The sequence below is a fragment of the Gymnoscopelus braueri genome (genome assembly GCF_963280865.1).
Source record: "Gymnoscopelus braueri genome assembly, chromosome: 24".
Lineage (NCBI taxonomy): Eukaryota > Metazoa > Chordata > Actinopteri > Myctophiformes > Myctophidae > Gymnoscopelus > Gymnoscopelus braueri.
Genome location: NC_137626.1, coordinates 31,086,153 through 31,105,333, shown reverse-complemented (window position 1 = coordinate 31,105,333; position 19,181 = coordinate 31,086,153). Strand labels below are relative to the sequence as shown.

The window sequence follows — 19,181 nt, the reverse complement described above, 5'->3', positions numbered from 1 at the left end:
GTAGATGCTTCTACATTGCAGTATTGATACTTTTACTTAAGTAAAACATTTGAGTACTTTTTCCACCACTGCTTGTTTCTAAAATGTAGTTGATTATTTGGGGGCTTGTTTCCATATGTTGTTGAAACCAGTGGTTCTTAAACATTTTCATGTCAAGGACCCCCAAATTAATATGTATTTGTCAACATTATATATGTATATATATTTTTTAAATAGCAGATGCACACACTCACAATGCGTCGCATCGCTACGCGTTGTGAGTTTGTAGATCTGCTATTTTCAAATAGCCGTAGATAGTCGCTTCTTTTGGGATTGTTTTCATAGACCTGATTGCCTATTCTTTTCTGCTAAACCTGGCAACAATGAATGTGCGACGATACACGCTAATAATGTTTTTTATATAAGTGATGGCAACGTGTTTAGACACCACACAGGTCTTCCCAACAATAGCGAAGATTAAAGTCAGGGTGAACATGGCCAAATAATAACTTAAGAGCCAAACTAGCTCTGAGGAAGCACGCTAGCATTTAGGCTAACCCTGTAGCCTGAGGCTAAGTTGGTGTGTTACAGAAAGGGGCGTTGATTTCCTTCGGGAGGGGAGGGGAGGGGAGGGGGGGGTGGGGATTTTGCGAGTGGGGACTTTTGTGCAATGGAAACGCAAGACATTTTGAAGCGGTGCGGTGCGGTTCTGGACTGTACTGGACAGTGTCGTGCTTAAGCTGTGATGGAAAAAGGGCTTTTGAAAACCTTTTTTGTTCCTATTTAGAAACTGTTTAGTCCGTTTTTTTCCCCCTTTAATATTTTTATTAGAAGTTAGGTACAAAAACAGTTCACATCTGCATGATTGCATATATCAAGCTTGTTTGAGGCATACATGAAATGAAAACTTTCAGCATATGATCATGCCTACTTCCTTTAAATGTTTTTTTCCTTTAAAAAAAAACATACAACACCTAACAGACATCAGCAAAAGTCAGTTTTTGTAGGCAATAGCTTTGTACATGGAACATGGAAGATAGATTTACATTTTATGAATGATGTGTTGACTATCGTATTATTTTTCTGCTCCTAGCCATCCTGCACATGGTTGTGTGTAAAGAGGAGGTTTCTATTAAACAGGAGAGGAGCCCCAGTCTGCTCCAGGAGGAACCAGAGCCTCCACAGATTAAAAAGGAACAGGAGGAGCTACTTCAAAGAGCAGAGGAGCCTGTTGGGTCAGTGTTGACATTACTAGCAGTGAAAAGTGAAGTTGATGAAAACACCTCTTCACACTGCTCTGAAGTTGAAGTTGAGCTTGAATCTGACAGTGAAGTCACTGAAGACAGCGATGATTGGGGGGAGACAAGTCGGGGTGTCCACTCTGGAGAAAAACCTTTCCAGTGTAAACATTGTGACAAGAGTTTCATTAGCCCATCTGCACTGAAGATACACCAGCGTATCCACACCGGAGAAAAACCTTTCCACTGTAAACTGTGTAACAAGAGTTTCAGCCGTCCATATTGTCTCAAGACACACCAGCGTGTCCACACTGGAGAAAAACCTTTCCAAAAACCTTTCCAAAAACCTTTCCATTGTAAACATTGTAACAAGAGTTTCAATGTCTCACAGAACCTGAAGAAACACCAGCGTGTCCACACTGGAGAAAAACCTTTCCACTGTAAACATTGTAACAAGAGTTTCAGTCAGGCAGGTAACCTGAGGCGACACCAGCGTGTCCACACTGGAGAAAAACCTTTCCATTGTAAACATTGTAACAAGAGTTTCAATGACTCACTGAACCTGAACACACACCAGTGTGTTCACACTGTGGAAAAACCTTTCCACTGTACGCACTGTAACAAGAGTTTTAATTGGTCGAGTCACCTGAAGATACACCAGCGTATCCACACCGGAGAAAAACCTTTCCACTGTGAACATTGTGACAAGAGTTTCAGAAAGTCATCTGACCTGAAGAGACACCAGCGTGTCCACACTGGAGAAAAACTCTTGCCAAAATGTTAACAGTGTGAGAAGAGTTTCAGTCAGTAAGTGCTCTGAAAAGACATCAGTGCATTCACACCAAGGGAAATAATGTCCACTATAAAATACTTCACTGGGAGGATCAAATTAAACAGCTGTATGTTGTCAGGGAGTTGGATAGACAGGCAAAACTATCATGGATATTTATACTGCTCCTGTCAACAGAAGTTTCCATTAGGATTCGTCTTTTGGAGACATATCCCAGGTCTTTTATTTTCTTCTTTTAAAACACACAGTTTTTTAGTGTTAAATGTAAAAAAATATATATATAATTGTTTTACCTTGAGGTATTTTAACTGGAGACCTTGCGCTAATGAAGCATTCATGTTATGTTGTAATTATGTGTGCATGTACATGTGCACAATTATGTCATATATGTACTGTATGTTACGGATCTATTTGGTTCCATATGTACACTTTTAAATGTATTTTGGTGTTATTCATTTATACCGTAATAGAAAGAGAAGGTGACGTCACACCATTGAAATTAACAAATGAAAACCTCCCAATGTGGCGCCACCTGTCCATTGAACTCCATTGAATGGTCCCTTAAGCTATATAAATGAACATGTAAACCATATCAATTGTATAAAGGTAGAACAGTTTTTCTAGAATCTTAGTTTTTATATTATGATTTAATGTCATTTTGATGTATTATATTACATGCACAATGAATGGGGCACTATTTCAATTATTAAATCAGTTAACTAAGGACACAATACTTTGCATGTATTTTGTATTACTTATGATGTTTATACACTCAATGTAATGGCTATAATCTGGGCAGGAATTTCACGGCGCCCACGACGGCCATGGCCCTCTGTTTGGCCGTGTGCCCCTCGAAAAATGACATGGCCTCACGGCCACAGTGGCCCCAGCTGCGCCGCTTTTCCTCTGCGTGTATTTTATTGTATTGTAAATGTATTTTGTATTACTTATGATGTTTATACACTTAAAGTAATGGCTATGATCATTATTAAGTTGTATCACATTATTAGATTGTGATAGCAAATTAAAGGTGACATTATTCGTTGAACAAATACTTAAAATATCGTGATACGGTATGACGTCACTTCGATACGTGTCGTCATGTTTCAATATCGAGATATATCGCAGGATTCACTTTAAACAAGACCAAGAGACCTGGTTCTGCCAGACCCGGAATAAGTACTAAGATCAGAGCACTACGTCACGGCTAAGCCGGACTTCACATGACGTGTCAGCCTGTGTCTATACCCATGTATGGACGAAAGGGGGACAGACTTATATAAGCCGGACTTCACATGACGTGTCAGCCTGTGTATGCCCATGTATGGACGAAAGGGGGACAGACTTTTATGGCTGGGGCCTAAGGGCAAAGGGAGCATGCCCATATATGGAGAAAACGGGTACAAATATGCCCATGTATGGACGAAAGGGGGACAGACTTTTATGGCTGGGGCCTAAGGGCAAAGGGGGCATGCCCATGTATGGAGAAAACGGGTACAAAGCCTCATGTAGGCCGACCCCTTGGGTCTGGCAAAAAGGGTGAATTCTTACCCTCCTTCAAAACCACCATAGAGAGCACCTGTCTGCGATTTGTCACTGGTACTAGTAAAGTCTAAGCTTAACATCAGAAATGACCCCCCCCCCATTTCACAGTATACATTTTATTGATACTAGTGTTGATGTCTTGTGTATTACTGTATGTCTTTAAATGCCCGATGAATTGAATACACAGGACCACAATGGAAACAAGCCCTTAGGGCTTTTGGTGTTATCCTTTTAGCACCATTGTATCCACAAGTTTCCTAGGGCGTTGTGGGCATCACTTCCTGTCGATTTGATCCAATGAAATCCAATGATATCCAATGAAATCGACAGGAAGTGATGCCCACAACACCCTAGGAAACTTGTAGATAATCGTACCACTGTACTATTTGCAAACTGTTAATAAAGTATTCAATCAATGATTAGGTACACCATTTTAGGTCGGCCTTTTTATTTTATTTTATGTATGCTTATTTGACAGGGACAATACAAAAAACAATACAAGTTATAAAACATGAAACCGTTGCATTGTATATGGGGTTTATAGCCAAGCCTAATGTGCGACCCCAGTCCCTGGTTAGACCTTTCTAATATACAAAATATATACAAATATCTAGTGTACCTAGTAAAAAATGGACCCAAATGAGACCCTGACCCATTGAATTACAATCAATCTATCTTACAGAACTGTTTCCTGTTTCCCAGAACATTCTGGTACAATAACCAAACTCAGAACTATTTGGAACATACATTGCTTTGAAATAACTTGCGATACTCTTACTGTGTCACAGTCTGAATATATACCATACAGTCTGAATTTATCATAGAAATATTGATATAGTTACATAGTTTGAAAATGATATGGTTAACATGTTTAATACATGGTATGTTGTTGTGTCCTGTAACATGATATGTTGGTATATGTTGTATCCTGCATTTCTATGAGACTGCACAACAGTGTCGTGCAAGACTTGTGGAAAATATCTGATCTACAAGCTCAAAACGCATCGCACTGTCGCGATGTGAGCTTGTAGATCTGCTATTTTCAATATGTTTGCCTGTAATGACATGCCCTACATAAAAATTGTAATCATTTAAATTGATTTAGTTGGATTAACTGTTGCACTCCTAGATGGATGTTCTGGTCTCTACAGGTCAGGAAGGTCACATAGTACTGTTACTGTATAAAAACAATGGACAGTACCCGAGACCAACAGTGGGGGGCAGCAACACGCCAACTGGCGTCTAGACAGACTCTGGTGTGTTGACTGACTGTTGACACTTTAAAACACAAAGACAACTAAAACTAGACGCGTCGCAATTCTGGGAAATTGCAAAGTGTGGTTGCGCCGACGCCGGTCGCGGCCGCCGGGACTTGAGGAATACGCTTGGAGGAATACCGTCGGAGGCCGCGCGACGTGCCATTCGAATTTGGTGATGATTGGATCCTGCGTTCATGATACATGGCGTTTTGATTTTAAGAAATAGGCCCCTCCCACTAAATAAATAGGCCCCTCCCACAAATGTAGCGGGCCAATGACATCGTCCTGTAACTCCTGAGATCACCTGCTTTTTATTTTGAGAGGAGTGATCCCCCCAAAAATCATGTTTTTGCATCAAACGGTTACGTTTTGTGCATTTTTTGGCGCCCCCTGTGGATCAAAGTGGAAATGCTTTTGGAGATTCGTTGAGTAAACCACCCTCGACATTTGATTCAAATTTGGGATTGACCGGACGTTTTGTTCGTGATTTTTGGCCTTTTTGGTAAAACGGGCCCCTCCTACTAACTTCAGAAGCCATTTACGGACGAACGGTACGGACTATCAAAATTCTGTTTCACTCCAGATTATCGCATGGGTCCAGAGATCATGTGTACTGATTTTTGTGAAATTTGGAGAAAATATGTGGGAGGAGGAGCTAAAAGTGTGTTTTGAAGAAAATTCAAAATGGCGGAAAATCTATCCTGACGCAAATGGGCGTGGCCTATATGGGGAGTTAAGTCATGACCCAAGGAATCTAGGGGAAAAGATTTCTATTCTACGACTTACGGTTCAAGAGTTATAGGCCAAAACGTAAAGGGGGCTGTTATAGCGCCACCATGAGGCCCAATGATATAATTTTTATTTCAATAATTTCAAACAATATTATAAACCTCCCCTTAAAGTCTTGTAACTCTAGCGCTTACGGGTTTTGAGAAAAAAATACTTGAATTGTATTTTTTTCATTTTCCCATTAAAGTGGATGGGGACATTTAATGCACTAATAAATCAATATCAATAAAACTATGTAACCAATCTCTTAGCAAAGTACAAGCGCACGATTCCCGATGAAGCCGGTCATTTTGACATATGGCACGAAATTGGGAAAAAAAAACTGTGTGAGGAGTAGCAGCCTGAAATAAAGTTTATCTATAAAGTCAGTAGAGTACTATAGTCTGGTTGCCCATTCTGGGCAACCACACTAACAAGTCGTTTCTAAACAGTGTCGTCGTTAAGCAGCAGGAGGACGTTTGTTAGCAGCGCAACCACTGAAACACAGAAGATGATCTCATTCACGTTGTTTCATCTATTTGTAAAACCTTTAAAACGTATTTTTGTTTAAGAATAAACTTTGAAATTCATGGTACATTATTAATTCATTGGACATTAATGAGGATTCTGCGGGAATAGTTTTCCCTGAAACATGACTGTCATACCATGACAATCATGGAACCACTATTGTTCCTGGTTTGCAATTATTTTTACATTTACAACTGTCACATTACATAAACGTTCATATTTTAAATATAAAGTGCTTTACCCCATGGCCACGGATGTAACAAGTTGAGGCGCACTAGTCTAAGTACCCATATCTCCCGTATTGTTCAATACAAAGCATTTTAATCCGATCAGCGGCCATTTTCTATTTTCTATTTTATTTTTTGTAATGTATCAGAATGCAGTACACCTCCCAACCAATAGGGTCGCGTAGTAAACAGCATTAGAGAAAATTCCAAGAAAATGTTCGGCAATCGGATTAAAAAGCTTTTTATTGAACAATTCGGAATATACAGGTACTTAGACCTTTTGCGGCTCAACTTGTTACATTCGTGGCATGAGGGTCAGCACTTTATATTTGAGATCTGAACGTTTATGTAGATGTAACATTTGTAAATGTAAAACAATCGCAAACCAGGAACAAGTGGTTCCGTGACGCTTGTGACAGACGAGCGTCATGTGAACCATGGCTACGGGAATAGTGTGTTTCCACCTACACATCCATTAGAGCCAAATAAACAGAGCAGAGAGTCAACGAACTGATACAGACAAAGTCTGTGTTATAATATAAGTTTGCAGTGAAGAAACCTTTGTGTAACTTCTGTCTGAGTGTGTCTTTGTGCGACAGTCTGTGTAAAGAGTGACAGGCTGGCACGTTGTGAGCAGTGTTCCGTCAGCAACTATAACGGAGCAACTATAAGACTTCCGGTGGACGATCTCTTCAGAATAAGAGTACCCTCTAGAGCAAAAAGGAGCCATTGAAAAACGGTTAATTTGCACATTAAAACTATAAATTAAGCATTTAAACGACACATTATGTTTCTATACAACACATATTATGTTTCTGTGTAACAAAAACGGTTTTTAAAACATTAATAATTTATATAAATGGATAAATGGTCAGAAAAGGTCAGAAAAGTGCCATTTTCAGACAACAGTGGACACTGGACAGGCGCCGGCGGACACTGCCGACACTTCTGACATACGCACGCGTGCGGGGACACCTCCCCTACAACGCCACACTCTCGGATAAGCCCGAGAGGTGTAAAAAAAAGTGTGGTGGACCGTCCAGTGAGGTCAGAGGTCAGAAAAGTGCCGTTTTCAGACAACAGTGGACACTGGACAGGCGCCGGCGGACACTGCCGACACTTCTGACATACGCACACGTGCGGGGACACCTCCCCTACAACGCCACACTCTCGGATAAGCCCGAGAGGTGTAAAACAAAGTGTGGCGGACCGTCCAGTGAGGTCAGAGGTCAGAAAAGTGCCGTTTTCAGACAACAGTGGACACTGGACAGGCGCCGGCGGACACTGCCGACACTTCTGACATACGCACGCGTGCGGGGACACACTCCCCGCTAAGCCAAACAGGTGTATTTTGAAAAGTGGCGGGCCGTCCAATGAGGTCAGGGGTCAGAAAAGGGTAATTTTCAGTGCATAGCCTTTACAAATTGGACGCTGGACACGAGACAGCTATTTGTCGTGGCACTTGTGACATACGCACAAGGTTTATCATACCTGCCATTCCATCTGTACTTTAATTTTATTTCTGTTATCTATAATTTTATTTCTACTTCATTACATCAGTATTGTTACTTGTTACTGACATATTTTGTTTGGTTGTGTTAGCACAGGTCTCAACATTTCACTGCTAATTCATATGACACTGTGGTTGATGATATATTTGACTTGACTGCTGATGTTTGTGAAGGTACATCTCCCTTCAAAGACTATTTTGAACAAGGGCTACAGCCAATAATACAATTAAAACCAGCAATGACACAGGTGAAAATCAATACCATGGAGAAACTATTTTAATATGGTCAGATCTACTCTCAGGTGATTTGCAGCGATTCTCTGGAGCCTATGCAGCACAAATAAACCAGAGTAAGAAAAGCACAGCTATTAGTGAGGCCATGTTCAAAAACACAAAATTGTTGCTTTTACGAAATGAGAAATACAGACTTGACGAATGTATACAGCACATACGCTCACTATACAAGCAGTCAGCCATAGATTTCATTGACAAAGTAGGCTACAGGATACCACAGGCATCACAGCGTCCACACCCACCACCTGTAGAAACGTGGAACAAAAAAAAAACTATGCCGCCAGCCCGCCACAGCTGAGACGCTCTTATCAACATCGGCCACCAGCAAATTCAAAGATTTTCTCACAAAATGAAAGCTCAGCAAGTGTGCCAGACAAAACAAAGGCACAAAACAGAGGCACAAATGAGGAAATATGCAATATTATATGCAATAGTATATGCAGGTTTGCAAATAACTAGAGTAATTGTTGGCTAAATGCAACCCTACAATCGATACTGCATCTGCAATCATTTGTCATGCAGGCTCTATGGCCAAAGCCGGACACTTCTGGGCACATTTGCTTTATGACAATGTTGTAATTAAAGCAGATGATACAATTATAAACATCCTCCAACCAGCAAATGCATTGCAAGTGGCAAAACCACATGGGTACATTTATTTCTATGTGAAATGTAATGATGCACCACTTAATGCTGGCATCACAATAGAGGACAATTTGGAAGATATTGGCCATGATGTGGATGTGTTTTTTTGCAATGAAAGACCAAATCACAATATGTGTGAAGCCATACCATTACCAATACTAACATTTCTAAAACAGACATCTGCTTTCCAAAAATGTCACACACGGCTAGCAGCAGCGCAGTCCCCAGCATTGTTTAAAAAAGCGCTTGAGAAACTCAATGTTGCCAACACTCAGGTGGTGTCATTAGTGTCTCTGCAATTTTCGTGTGCCACATATTAAACAGCTTTGTGGATGACACACTTGGGACTCCTTTCCTTGGAAATGACCTGCTTTGCCTTAAAAGTCTTGGTCGCTATATTTGTACACAATGTGGTGACCAGGCCGTACCATCTAGAAAGAACATGTCACAACTCATAGTGCAGCCACTTGAAGTGTCACAAAAAGGCATCTTGGACACAGTTGCAAAAATATGTTCTGCTCAACTTGACCAATGTGAAACATGTAAGCAGGACAAGCTTATCAACCTATAAAGTAATTCACAGCCCACAGACTTTACTTCTCCTGCTAAGATCTGGTGCAGAAATTCCCAAAACGTTCACTCTCTCCTGTCTGTACCACCAAAATTATTATGCTGTGTCCAGCATTTGTGCATTTTTTGACAAGTCACCATATGTGTCATTGTACACCTGGCTGTAAAGACCAGCAATGGCATATCATGACAAATGCATCCAATGACACAGCAGGCTATACCTTTGAGCTGATGCTAAAAATACTGACCACAGCTAGTTTCTTTGTCGTGTCATACGAGAAAACTAATAGTGTGAAACTAATCAACCTTCAGCAGGTCGAACAAAAACATAAATGCACAGACAGATGCAAACAACACAAGCAGACAAGGGATACAAGATCCATTCCAAAGCCAGCTGTGGAGAATAACGGGTGGCTGAGTGATAAGATGAACGATGAGTACCATGAGCTCTTGCTTTCGAGTGTTGAAAAAAATGCACATATTGTCCCAGCACTTTTGTAAGCCAACAGTTACAGAGTTTTTGATGTGATGACATCAGTGTCCTCCCAGATGATCACGCAATTGGTGGAATTGGCACTTTTCTGACCTTATCTGGCTTATCCGAGAGTGTGGCGTTGTAGGGGAGGTGTCCCCGCACGCGTGCTTATGTCAGAAGTGTCGGCAGTGTCCGCCGGCGCCTGTCCAGTGTCCACTGTTGTCTGAAAACGGCACTTTTCTGACCTCTGACCTCACTGGACGGTCCGCCACACTTTTTTTTACACCTCTCGGGCTTATCCGAGAGTGTGGCGTTGTAGGGGAGGTGTCCCCGCACTTGTTCGTATGTCAGAAGTGTCGGCAGTGTCCGCCGGCGCCGGTCCAGTGTCCACTGTTGTCTGAAAACGGCACTTTTCTGACCTCTGACCTCACTGGACGGTCCGCCACACTTTTTTTTACACCTCTCGGGCTTATCCGAGAGTGTGGCGTTGTAGGGGAGGTGTCCCCGCACTTGTGCGTATGTCAGAAGTGTCGGCAGTGTCCGCCGGCGCCGGTCCAGTGTCCACTGTTGTCTGAAAACGGCACTTTTCTGACCTCTGACCTCACTGGACGGTCCGCCACACTTTTTTTTACACCTCTCGGGCTTATCCGAGAGTGTGGCGTTGTAGGGGAGGTGTCCCCGCACGCGTGCGTATGTCAGAAGTGTCGGCAGTGTCCGCCGGCGCCTGTCCAGTGTCCACTGTTGTCTGAAAACGGCACTTTTCTGACCTCTGACCTCACTGGACGGTCCGCCACACTTTTTTTTACACCTCTCGGGCTTATCCGAGAGTGTGGCGTTGTAGGGGAGTATATATTATATTCAATGGTATTTGGGCTTTGTGCTCTAAAGAAATTGAGGGAAAAAAACACCATGAGAAACACCATGAGGCCAAGTGGCCTTGACCCTATAAAATGACGAAATTCCCCCCCCCCCTCCCCACACACACACACACACACACACACACACACACACACACACACACACACACACACACTGTATTGTATTGTTAAATATGTTATAAACCCCTCACATGTTACACCTGTACAAGCTACTATTATTATTTATAGAAAGGGGATTACCATCTTTGGCATTTCAATTTAAATCTGAAACCTGTTTCTAATCACAGTGGTTAAACATGGGTGTATGGAAAATTTGCTAAGTGCCCATTGAATGTGGATCAAAGGCCAATTTCAATAACGACCTGTTAGGGCGTAGGCAAATTCTTATAAATACATCCATCAATGCAGTGGTGGAAAAAGTACTACATTTTTTTACTTATGTAAAAGTATCAATACTGCAATGTAGAAATACTCTGCAAAAGTAAAAGACCTGAATTCTAAATGTAATTGAGTAAAAGTACTGGTATCAAAATGTAATTAAATATACAAATATTTTGCTTGTAGATCGGCTATTTTCAAATGGCCAAAGTTTAAATAGGGCTGAAGTGGTCTTGTATAAATATAAAAATCTTTTGCTTGTAGATCGGCTATTTTCAAATTTCCAAAGTTTAAATAGGGCTGAAGTGGTCTTGTAATTATAATCAAAAATATACAAAGTAACAAGTAACTAGTATAATATCTGCCTCTGAAATGTAGTGGAGTAGTACTTAGTTACTTTCCACCACTGTATAAGTGTATTTTTCAAAATGCATAGTACAGTAATTGATTACATGTACTTAGTTACTTTCCACCACTGTATAAATGTCTTTTTCGAAATGCATGTATGTCTTTCATAAAACATTAAATGCGATGCTCTTACTTTGAAGGCAACCGGAAACCTTATAGTTGCTAGCTCAAAAACCGGATGTCTTATCGTTGCTACCGGAACGGAGCTAACAACAACACAGCCCTCCCCCCGTTTCCTCTCTTCTTAAAGGAGCAGTGCATAATGTCTTTTCACCATCGAAATACCCACTATCTGGCAGTTTCAAAATTATTAATTATTATTTGACATAACATGTTCAAAATAAGAAAAAGTAAATGACTTAGAATAATTAATAATATAAACAATGAACATCATTATTATTATTCCTCAGGGGTACTACATATATATATATATATATATATATATATATATATATATATATATATATATATATATATGAATTAAAATACATTTTCATTTGCACAAATCATTAAATAATTGAGTATTTTTCCAAAGAAATAGAAAAAATTACCATTAAGAGATAATTACATTTTCTATCAGAGAGAGGATTGCATTAACATATTAATTATATTTTCCATATAATATTCAAGACTGAATTAACTGACCCAGTTGACAAGTTATTAGCACAAGAAGTTACTCCTTCCTTGTTGTATGTTATTGTTGAAGTTGAGTAGAAGAGGAGTTTGTCTTCTTAATTAATCCAAAACTCCTCTGGGATTTTAATTGTTTCATTCCAGACTCTGTGGAGTCCAGACAGCAGGTGCAGATGAACTGTCCAGACCCAGCCAGACCCGTTTCAATGAAACAGGAGGAACCTGAAGACCAGCCAGACCTCAGTAGGCTACGTTTCATTCACTGTCTCTCTTTCTTCCCCTTTTCTAGCTTCAAGGTGTTTATTGTCACATACACAATACAGTTGCTAGTTGCACTATACTTTGGCAGCGGAAATATTTTTGCTTCAGTGTGGAATTAGATACAATAAAAATAGAATATGATATAACGGTAATGGTAGTTATAAAAAATAAAATGCTGAAACACATTCAAAGAAAAATGCAGTATAATGTTGTATTTATAAATTGGTCAGTTATGCATATCCATAGTCTGGATGATTGTTTCTGGTCATATGGTCTTTTCCACTGCACACAGTGCCATCTATGACTGAATGCAGCTTCTTCCAACAGTTACAGTAAATAGTCCTTTAATGCACCCAGCAAGGATGAATCTTTGGTGCCCACCTTTAGGCCCACTTTGGTGCCCACCTTTAGGCCCACTTTGGTGCTCCACCTTTACGCCACTCACACACAAGATGTCTCAAAGTCTAATGGACAGATTGCTATGAAACTTTTTCTGCATATGCAGGCTCCCTGGAAGAAGAACCCTAACCAAGTGTCACCATAACCTCTCTCATATGTTTCTATACAACACATATTATGTTTCTGTGTAACAAAAACGGTTTTTAAAACATTAATAATTTATATAAATGGATAAATGGTCAGAAAAGGTCAGAAAAGTGCCATTTTCAGACAACAGTGGACACTGGACAGGCGCCGGCGGACACTGCCGACACTTCTGACATACGCACGCGTGCGGGGACACCTCCCCTACAACGCCACACTCTCGGATAAGCCCGAGAGGTGTAAAAAAAAGTGTGGTGGACCGTCCAGTGAGGTCAGAGGTCAGAAAAGTGCCGTTTTCAGACAACAGTGGACACTGGACAGGCGCCGGCGGACACTGCCGACACTTCTGACATACGCACACGTGCGGGGACACCTCCCCTACAACGCCACACTCTCGGATAAGCCCGAGAGGTGTAAAACAAAGTGTGGCGGACCGTCCAGTGAGGTCAGAGGTCAGAAAAGTGCCGTTTTCAGACAACAGTGGACACTGGACAGGCGCCGGCGGACACTGCCGACACTTCTGACATACGCACGCGTGCGGGGACACACTCCCCGCTAAGCCAAACAGGTGTATTTTGAAAAGTGGCGGGCCGTCCAATGAGGTCAGGGGTCAGAAAAGGGTAATTTTCAGTGCATAGCCTTTACAAATTGGACGCTGGACACGAGACAGCTATTTGTCGTGGCACTTGTGACATACGCACAAGGTTTATCATACCTGCCATTCCATCTGTACTTTAATTTTATTTCTGTTATCTATAATTTTATTTCTACTTCATTACATCAGTATTGTTACTTGTTACTGACATATTTTGTTTGGTTGTGTTAGCACAGGTCTCAACATTTCACTGCTAATTCATATGACACTGTGGTTGATGATATATTTGACTTGACTGCTGATGTTTGTGAAGGTACATCTCCCTTCAAAGACTATTTTGAACAAGGGCTACAGCCAATAATACAATTAAAACCAGCAATGACACAGGTGAAAATCAATACCATGGAGAAACTATTTTAATATGGTCAGATCTACTCTCAGGTGATTTGCAGCGATTCTCTGGAGCCTATGCAGCACAAATAAACCAGAGTAAGAAAAGCACAGCTATTAGTGAGGCCATGTTCAAAAACACAAAATTGTTGCTTTTACGAAATGAGAAATACAGACTTGACGAATGTATACAGCACATACGCTCACTATACAAGCAGTCAGCCATAGATTTCATTGACAAAGTAGGCTACAGGATACCACAGGCATCACAGCGTCCACACCCACCACCTGTAGAAACGTGGAACAAAAAAAAAACTATGCCGCCAGCCCGCCACAGCTGAGACGCTCTTATCAACATCGGCCACCAGCAAATTCAAAGATTTTCTCACAAAATGAAAGCTCAGCAAGTGTGCCAGACAAAACAAAGGCACAAAACAGAGGCACAAATGAGGAAATATGCAATATTATATGCAATAGTATATGCAGGTTTGCAAATAACTAGAGTAATTGTTGGCTAAATGCAACCCTACAATCGATACTGCATCTGCAATCATTTGTCATGCAGGCTCTATGGCCAAAGCCGGACACTTCTGGGCACATTTGCTTTATGACAATGTTGTAATTAAAGCAGATGATACAATTATAAACATCCTCCAACCAGCAAATGCATTGCAAGTGGCAAAACCACATGGGTACATTTATTTCTATGTGAAATGTAATGATGCACCACTTAATGCTGGCATCACAATAGAGGACAATTTGGAAGATATTGGCCATGATGTGGATGTGTTTTTTTGCAATGAAAGACCAAATCACAATATGTGTGAAGCCATACCATTACCAATACTAACATTTCTAAAACAGACATCTGCTTTCCAAAAATGTCACACACGGCTAGCAGCAGCGCAGTCCCCAGCATTGTTTAAAAAAGCGCTTGAGAAACTCAATGTTGCCAACACTCAGGTGGTGTCATTAGTGTCTCTGCAATTTTCGTGTGCCACATATTAAACAGCTTTGTGGATGACACACTTGGGACTCCTTTCCTTGGAAATGACCTGCTTTGCCTTAAAAGTCTTGGTCGCTATATTTGTACACAATGTGGTGACCAGGCCGTACCATCTAGAAAGAACATGTCACAACTCATAGTGCAGCCACTTGAAGTGTCACAAAAAGGCATCTTGGACACAGTTGCAAAAATATGTTCTGCTCAACTTGACCAATGTGAAACATGTAAGCAGGACTTAAGCTTATCAACCTATAAAGTAATTCACAGCCCACAGACTTTACTTCTCCTGCTAAGATCTGGTGCAGAAATTCCCAAAACGTTCACTCTCTCCTGTCTGTACCACCAAAATTATTATGCTGTGTCCAGCATTTGTGCATTTTTTGACAAGTCACCATATGTGTCATTGTACACCTGGCTGTAAAGACCAGCAATGGCATATCATGACAAATGCATCCAATGACACAGCAGGCTATACCTTTGAGCTGATGCTAAAAATACTGACCACAGCTAGTTTCTTTGTCGTGTCATACGAGAAAACTAATAGTGTGAAACTAATCAACCTTCAGCAGGTCGAACAAAAACATAAATGCACAGACAGATGCAAACAACACAAGCAGACAAGGGATACAAGATCCATTCCAAAGCCAGCTGTGGAGAATAACGGGTGGCTGAGTGATAAGATGAACGATGAGTACCATGAGCTCTTGCTTTCGAGTGTTGAAAAAAATGCACATATTGTCCCAGCACTTTTGTAAGCCAACAGTTACAGAGTTTTTGATGTGATGACATCAGTGTCCTCCCAGATGATCACGCAATTGGTGGAATTGGCACTTTTCTGACCTTATCTGGCTTATCCGAGAGTGTGGCGTTGTAGGGGAGGTGTCCCCGCACGCGTGCTTATGTCAGAAGTGTCGGCAGTGTCCGCCGGCGCCTGTCCAGTGTCCACTGTTGTCTGAAAACGGCACTTTTCTGACCTCTGACCTCACTGGACGGTCCGCCACACTTTTTTTTACACCTCTCGGGCTTATCCGAGAGTGTGGCGTTGTAGGGGAGGTGTCCCCGCACTTGTTCGTATGTCAGAAGTGTCGGCAGTGTCCGCCGGCGCCGGTCCAGTGTCCACTGTTGTCTGAAAACGGCACTTTTCTGACCTCTGACCTCACTGGACGGTCCGCCACACTTTTTTTTACACCTCTCGGGCTTATCCGAGAGTGTGGCGTTGTAGGGGAGGTGTCCCCGCACTTGTGCGTATGTCAGAAGTGTCGGCAGTGTCCGCCGGCGCCGGTCCAGTGTCCACTGTTGTCTGAAAACGGCACTTTTCTGACCTCTGACCTCACTGGACGGTCCGCCACACTTTTTTTTACACCTCTCGGGCTTATCCGAGAGTGTGGCGTTGTAGGGGAGGTGTCCCCGCACGCGTGCGTATGTCAGAAGTGTCGGCAGTGTCCGCCGGCGCCTGTCCAGTGTCCACTGTTGTCTGAAAACGGCACTTTTCTGACCTCTGACCTCACTGGACGGTCCGCCACACTTTTTTTTACACCTCTCGGGCTTATCCGAGAGTGTGGCGTTGTAGGGGAGTATATATTATATTCAATGGTATTTGGGCTTTGTGCTCTAAAGAAATTGAGGGAAAAAAACACCATGAGAAACACCATGAGGCCAAGTGGCCTTGACCCTATAAAATGACGAAATTCCCCCCCCCCTCCCCACACACACACACACACACACACACACACACACACACACACACACACACACACACACACACACACACACACACTGTATTGTATTGTTAAATATGTTATAAACCCCTCACATGTTACACCTGTACAAGCTACTATTATTATTTATAGAAAGGGGATTACCATCTTTGGCATTTCAATTTAAATCTGAAACCTGTTTCTAATCACAGTGGTTAAACATGGGTGTATGGAAAATTTGCTAAGTGCCCATTGAATGTGGATCAAAGGCCAATTTCAATAACGACCTGTTAGGGCGTAGGCAAATTCTTATAAATACATCCATCAATGCAGTGGTGGAAAAAGTACTACATTTTTTTACTTATGTAAAAGTATCAATACTGCAATGTAGAAATACTCTGCAAAAGTAAAAGACCTGAATTCTAAATGTAATTGAGTAAAAGTACTGGTATCAAAATGTAATTAAATATACAAATATTTTGCTTGTAGATCGGCTATTTTCAAATGGCCAAAGTTTAAATAGGGCTGAAGTGGTCTTGTATAAATATAAAAATCTTTTGCTTGTAGATCGGCTATTTTCAAATTTCCAAAGTTTAAATAGGGCTGAAGTGGTCTTGTAATTATAATCAAAAATATACAAAGTAACAAGTAACTAGTATAATATCTGCCTCTGAAATGTAGTGGAGTAGTACTTAGTTACTTTCCACCACTGTATAAGTGTATTTTTCAAAATGCATAGTACAGTAATTGATTACATGTACTTAGTTACTTTCCACCACTGTATAAATGTCTTTTTCGAAATGCATGTATGTCTTTCATAAAACATTAAATGCGATGCTCTTACTTTGAAGGCAACCGGAAACCTTATAGTTGCTAGCTCAAAAACCGGATGTCTTATCGTTGCTACCGGAACGGAGCTAACAACAACACAGCCCTCCCCCCGTTTCCTCTCTTCTTAAAGGAGCAGTGCATAATGTCTTTTCACCATCGAAATACCCACTATCTGGCAGTTTCAAAATTATTAATTATTATTTGACATAACATGTTCAAAATAAGAAAAAGTAAATGACTTAGAATAATTAATAATATAAACAATGAACATCATTATTATTATTCCTCAGGGGTACTACATATATATATATATATATATATATATATATATATATATATATATATATATATATATATATATATATATATATATATATATATATATGAATTAAAATACATTTTCATTTGCACAAATCATTAAATAATTGAGTATTTTTCCAAAGAAATAGAAAAAATTACCATTAAGAGATAATTACATTTTCTATCAGAGAGAGGATTGCATTAACATATTAATTATATTTTCCATATAATATTCAAGACTGAATTAACTGACCCAGTTGACAAGTTATTAGCACAAGAAGTTACTCCTTCCTTGTTGTATGTTATTGTTGAAGTTGAGTAGAAGAGGAGTTTGTCTTCTTAATTAATCCAAAACTCCTCTGGGATTTTAATTGTTTCATTCCAGACTCTGTGGAGTCCAGACAGCAGGTGCAGATGAACTGTCCAGACCCAGCCAGACCCGTTTCAATGAAACAGGAGGAACCTGAAGACCAGCCAGACCTCAGTAGGCTACGTTTCATTCACTGTCTCTCTTTCTTCCCCTTTTCTAGCTTCAAGGTGTTTATTGTCACATACACAATACAGTTGCTAGTTGCACTATACTTTGGCAGCGGAAATATTTTTGCTTCAGTGTGGAATTAGATACAATAAAAATAGAATATGATATAACGGTAATGGTAGTTATAAAAAATAAAATGCTGAAACACATTCAAAGAAAAATGCAGTATAATGTTGTATTTATAAATTGGTCAGTTATGCATATCCATAGTCTGGATGATTGTTTCTGGTCATATGGTCTTTTCCACTGCACACAGTGCCATCTATGACTGAATGCAGCTTCTTCCAACAGTTACAGTAAATAGTCCTTTAATGCACCCAGCAAGGATGAATCTTTGGTGCCCACCTTTAGGCCCACTTTGGTGCCCACCTTTAGGCCCACTTTGGTGCTCCACCTTTACGCCACTCACACACAAGATGTCTCAAAGTCTAATGGACAGATTGCTATGAAACTTTTTCTGCATATGCAGGCTCCCTGGAAGAAGAACCCTAACCAAGTGTCACCATAACCTCTCTCATAATCATCTTAGTTCCCTGGAAGATGAACCCTAACATAGTGTCACCATAACCTCTCTCATAACCATCTCCTAGTTCCCTGGAAGATGAACCCTAATCGATTGTCACCATAACCTTAGTCATAACCATCTCCTAGTTCCCTGGAAGATGAACCCTAACTAGCTCCGCTGTTATGACAAAATTGTTACTTTTCACACACGGTTGGGGCTGCTAATCGGTGGTGGTGTAGAAGGATGGGATGCATGGCAGCAGAAACATTAAAAAGAGATACTTTCACCTTATTTACTTTAGACCATTGTTTGCATTGCAGGAGTCCATCTTTTAATACATTTATTTCCTTGTCTAATCTTAAATTAAGCGTGATTTCTTCCCTAATGTAT

General features: G+C 40.8%; 1 protein-coding gene across 4 annotated transcripts in view; it reads left to right on the top strand.

Annotated features, from left to right (window-relative positions):
- The window catches only part of LOC308080125 (uncharacterized protein), a 33,008-nt gene extending 30,457 nt beyond the window's left edge, over positions 1 to 2,551 (top strand). For all 4 annotated transcript variants that reach the window (XM_080421880.1, XM_080421881.1, XM_080421879.1 and 1 more), the window contains one exon: positions 1,073 to 2,551. In XM_080421880.1, coding sequence (XP_080278006.1) covers positions 1,073 to 2,001 — 929 coding nt within the window. In that variant the 3' untranslated portion in view covers positions 2,002 to 2,551. The remainder of the gene's footprint in view (positions 1 to 1,072) is intronic.
- Positions 2,552 to 19,181: the final 16,630 nt, after the last annotated feature.